The 5,126-nt window shown below is 38.9% G+C and overlaps 1 protein-coding gene across 1 annotated transcript in view; it reads right to left on the bottom strand.

The window, feature by feature from the left end:
* Positions 1-5,126, bottom strand: part of IL16 (interleukin 16) — a 47,056-nt gene that overhangs the window by 2,412 nt on the left and 39,518 nt on the right. The window contains exons 16-19 of the mRNA XM_009330901.1: positions 4,986-5,124; positions 2,694-3,786; positions 2,002-2,185; positions 284-385 (exon numbers count right to left, since the gene is read on the bottom strand). Of these exons, the coding sequence (XP_009329176.1) occupies positions 284-385; positions 2,002-2,185; positions 2,694-3,786; positions 4,986-5,124 (1,518 nt within the window). The remainder of the gene's footprint in view (positions 1-283; positions 386-2,001; positions 2,186-2,693; positions 3,787-4,985; positions 5,125-5,126) is intronic.

Genomic DNA, 5,126 nt, shown 5'->3' with positions numbered 1-5,126 from the left:
CTGCTGAGGGCTGTGCGTTGTTCCACCTTGGCTTTCAGAGCTGTTGGGGAGTATGGTGCCCAAGGAAATGGGACACCACTGCCAGTCACCGGGAGAGGGCAGCTCTGTGCAGAAGGATCCTGCTTTCACCCATTAAGACCATGATTCTTCTGACCCTACCCAGTACAGCTGCCTACTTTGATGATGCCAAAAGCCAACTTCTGTAGTAGAAAACCAGTGAAGTTATATATCTTTAGATAGAGTAGTTGGTTTTGGAGTATTTTTTAAGAAAGATGCTACTTACTGTTATGACTTTGTTTTCTAGATCAATGCCCCCTGCCAGGCTGAATCCAAGCCCGGTATCTTCTTCTTTATGCAAAATTGTAACATGAATATCATCAAATTCCTAGGCAGAGAAAGAAATAATGTCAAGAACTTCCCAATAGATATGTCAAGATGACTGGAAAATCAGCGCATTTTCTTTTTGTCCATTGTGCATTTTATAATGAGACTTAATGGCATAAGCATAATACTGAGACCTGTTTAGTATTTGGTTTTGATGAAATTTGCCTATCGATTACCTATTTTACAAAATGCTATTCTGTGCCTAAAATTGTTCTGATTTGGTAAACAGGTTATCAGTTGGATCTGGACCATAAATTGAATTATATTAAAGAGTGCATATATGTACTGTAGAAACAGAAAATATTGCTGAATCATGTTAGAAGACCTTTTCATTGAAAAAGTGGGAAAAGAATTCGGCATACAACTCACGTGGATATAAGCATCACAGCTTAAAAAACTGCTTCTCAGTCTTATTTTTACTTTTTAACAGTGTTCTAGCAACAGGTAGAGTAAGCTGTCTCTGACTGTGTTATCCCAAAGATGAGTTTGTACAGGGTAACAACCTAGTTTCCTAAGGAAACATGGCTTTCTTGACCACAATTTTACAATCGTGTTCAGTATGTGAGCAATTGTAGTTGCATCTTTTGATATTGTGTCTCGTTTCCCTCCACGATTGAATCTGCTGGCCAGCTGCAACCAGACAGAGGGTACGTGCTGCTCAGAGATTGTCCTGAAAATTCCATGAAAACAGATGACTTGGTACCGGAGCGGCTAATGTCCCATTGAGGGCAACATTGCAACATAGCTTTTACTGCTAATCAGACCAAAAATATCAACGTGGGATGTTGACAAGAAACACAAATTGATACAAAACCTGGCTTTCATAAATTCTGCTTGTCAAGCTGCTTTTTGATTGCAACATACTAGTAAAGTTGGATTAGTAAGAATTTGTCTCTCTCATGAGAATATGTCTACCTAGTATTCTGATAGGCAGACATGAATTCTCTACCCATGCTCCATGCAGTACAGACACAAACCGGGACTAGCCTGGGAGACATGCCACTGCAGTTAGCTAAGAGGCAAAAACTATATTAGCTTAGGCTCATTGGTGCGTTAAAACAGTTATGCTGCTTTTGCACAGCTTGGAGTGTCTTAACACAGCAAGCATGTAGCTGCCAGCAGAAACTAAACTGTTTTCAGTGCAGAGCTCTGGATGTTATCTGGTTTTTCATTGAGTGTGAGCAGTCTTTAAAAGTCTTTATGGTTCTGGAATGCACAAGTTTAACCTTGATTTTGACTTATTCTGAGCTTTATCGCAATTCTAGATGAATCCAGAAAGACTAAAGGTTGCTCGGTATCCCAAAAATGAGGCATTGGGTATCTCAGACTGGCAACCCAAATAAAAAGAAAGGCCTCCAAAATATCAGTGCCTGCTTCTGCATACACTGACCTTACCTGCTGAATAACTGTTATCCCATTAGTTAAATGGGTGTTACTCTTGCTTAGTTATCTTTGAAGACTTCTTCAAGATTTTTGATCAAAAGAGCTAAACATTACTACTGGTACATATTGAGATGACTGCTTTATTTGTTATAATATCAAGTTGCAAAGATTAACCAGGCGCATCCACTCCACAGCTTTTTTAAAATCATGCACAAAAAGAAAATGCAGATTTACCTTTAAGGTCGCTTCGTCTAGTGATTTGACTTCCTCTATAAGCTTTGCTAATTCTTCAGGGGAAAGCAGAGAGATGACGGACTGCCCTGACACACCGGATGCTTGAGGTGAGCCGTGTTCCTGTTTCTCTTCCTCTTTCTCATTGTCTGCTAGGCTCACAGTATATTGTCTCAACTCAGAGAGGCTGTTCCATTGTGACCAGAGTAAAAAAGAAACACTGAGTTATGAAAGAACATACCCACAAAAGCATAGCACAGACAATTTAGGTGCAGTCATCTTTTGACCTTATTAGCATTTAATTGGGGTGGTAGCTCCTATAATAAGTATTATAAATACATACAAATGTAAATTAATCATGTTAGCCTAACAGAAGTAGGATCCCTCACATAAAAGAATAGGAATAATCTCTTGGCCCCAGGCAAAAAACAGTCTTAAATCTCCTTTATCGTGGAGATGCTAGACATATTCCTCCGTAAGCAGAAGTTTGAAATATACATGCGCTTACATAGTACAAATTAAAAACAAGTGTTACAGTCATGAGTCATTCAACTTTTGTGCTCTAAAAAGCTCTTAACTTAGTCTGTGCTTTACTATTGTGCACTGCTACCTTAGAATGTTAATCTGTCAGTGGATCAGCACAGATGCTCACCGATGCTGATCTGCAAATCTGATTTTTAAATATGGTATCTTACTTTAGCGAAAACCCAGTGTCCAGGTGATGATTCTCACTTGCGGGTGAGAGAAAAGTCCCATCCTCCTCCACAGAGGACTGAGACAACGTGTCCGGAGTTTCCCATGCGCTGTTACCAGAAGAGGCTGGAGACTGAGGAAGGCAAAGCAAAGACTTCATTAAAGCAGATGACACCTGGCTACTGATGGAATAGATTTTGCTATACTTTTCGTCATATGGCTTCATCATCTCACAAGACTGGGCAGCAGTAAGTGGGAAGCTTCGTGATCTTAGGCTGTGTGCTTTTGCTACCGATACAGGATGGGAAGTTGCAATGGCTTCTGTAATTAAGAGATCCGAGGAATTTTCAGTGTTGGCATTGTTGCTTTTCTGTGAGCTAGCCGCAAGGACCTCCTTGGGAGGGGAAGATCTATCTAGGCTCTTCGTACCCATGACCACAGGTGACTTTGACTGTTGTTGGCTGGTTTCACAATGTTGGAGAAAGGCTTGGTTTAAATGAGCTGGAGCCGCTTCTGACCCTGTTGCGGTGGGAGTGTGTTCTTTCTGGACTGATGGTTTCAGGCTAAACCTTCGGTGTATTTTTTCGGGTGACTGCGGAGCACTCAAGGATTCAAATGAGTTTATTCTTTGTTTTATCGATGATCCCCTAGGAGAGACACGGGATAAGCTGGATTGCAGTTCTTTGCTGGAAATACTCTCAAGGTCAGGAGGACTTTGATCTGCCTGTGTTTTTAGATCTGAATTTGCTTTCCTCAATCCTTTCAGACTTTGTCGAAACCAGGCTGGCTTAGGTGCAACAGGAGGACCCTTTTTCACGCTGTCATTTTCATCTGATTTTAGCACTTTTGAACTGACTATTTCAGATTCTGATTTCTTCAGAACTGTCTCTGAGCTGCTTCGATTTTGATTCTCTTTGTTTGTGTTGATGCCAGGTTGCAAATCTAAGTGGACGTTGTCTTCACTCATGGTAGGATTAAATAAGCTTTTTATGCAGTCGGAAATTTTAACCCAAGGGTCTTCAGTTGTATCAAGACTATAATCTACCCGTGCTTGTCTCTTAAGTACAGGCCTTTGTACTGATGAAAGTGGATTCCCTGTATTAGAGAAATGTTGATTATAAACAAGCCTCCTTCTCCTTCTCCATCCCTTATCTATGCGTTGCTATTAATTCATTAAATTCGAATTTCATTCAAACCTCCAATAGGTATTTTTTAAAGTTTCTAAAAAGTTAAAACATTTTTAAAATTCACAACCCTTGATGGACAAGTTCCGATTCCTGACACTGAAATTAACTGAAAACCAGGGCTCTCCTGTGCTTACATACAAGATCCCTTTTCTAAAGGGCCTGCAACTTCTCAAGGTAACCTGAAATTCTGGGGTGCTGAAGTCATGATATAGGCTGTAACAGTTAAAATAGAAGGCTAAAATTGCAATGTTGTTTGCAGCCTAGTGAAAAAGCTGGTGTTACAGTAAATTATTTCAAAAAATCATTTTTCTTTCCTACCTTTGTAAGTATATCCTGCTCTAAAAAGAATCTCCCATTAAGATTCTTTCATTAATGTTTATGCTTCCTTAAATTTATGCAGGCATTTCCAGTTATATTTTTCTAGTAAGTAAAAACTCAATTCTAATGTAGGATTATTTTTTACATCACAGACTGATTAAGCATTTTAATGTTAGACATGGTAGAGCTGAATGGCAGCAAACTTCTGTTTGTGCAGTTGCACAGTTACTGCTATCTGCTTCCATGTAAATAAAAATATTTTTTTAAGGCACCATTGTTTTTTAATGATCTGAGTCAGAAGTTAAGAATTACATAATGGTTTAGGTTATAAGAGACCTCGTGAGATTGTCTAGTTCCTTTAACACTAAGTTTCCTTAATTCTAAATAGCACAACAAGATACTAACTTATTATCAGTGGTTTGTACCATTGCAACACTTGAGCCTTGAAACTGTGCATAAAAATGTCCTTTAGAAATTCTAAAACTAACCTTTAATATCAAATTTTCAATATAAATAAGCAGTTTCATCTGAAGAAATACAGCAATAGCGCACCTGTCCATTAACACTTTTTTACAATAAATCATCAGTTATGCTTCTTTTGATATAGTTTCCCCTTTTTTTCAAAGATTAATCAATAACTTGAAATTTCATCTGTTCGCCCCAAAATTTACAGATATGGGTTGAAGCCTACATTTAAAGAGAAAGGTGAAGTCAGCTTGATACCCATTTTTGAATCCAAACTAAATGCTAGGTTCAGCTGCAAAAAAAAGTTCATGGAATTAAACATACCTAAGTTTGCTTTTCTTTCTTGATCTCTGCCCGCTGGAACAGCAGTTATGTGTTCAGTATCATATGCTGCAGGAGAAGTGGTAAAGACGCTGTGGGTTACATCAGTTTGGTGTCCCTCTAGCATTGGTTCTCCAACTTCCT

The sequence above is a fragment of the Pygoscelis adeliae genome, unplaced genomic scaffold (assembly GCF_000699105.1).
Source record: "Pygoscelis adeliae isolate BGI_AS28 unplaced genomic scaffold, ASM69910v1 Scaffold318, whole genome shotgun sequence".
Taxonomy (NCBI): Eukaryota; Metazoa; Chordata; class Aves; order Sphenisciformes; family Spheniscidae; genus Pygoscelis; species Pygoscelis adeliae.
The sequence above is the reverse complement of the archived record's forward strand: the minus strand, read 5'-3'. Positions and strand labels throughout refer to the sequence as shown.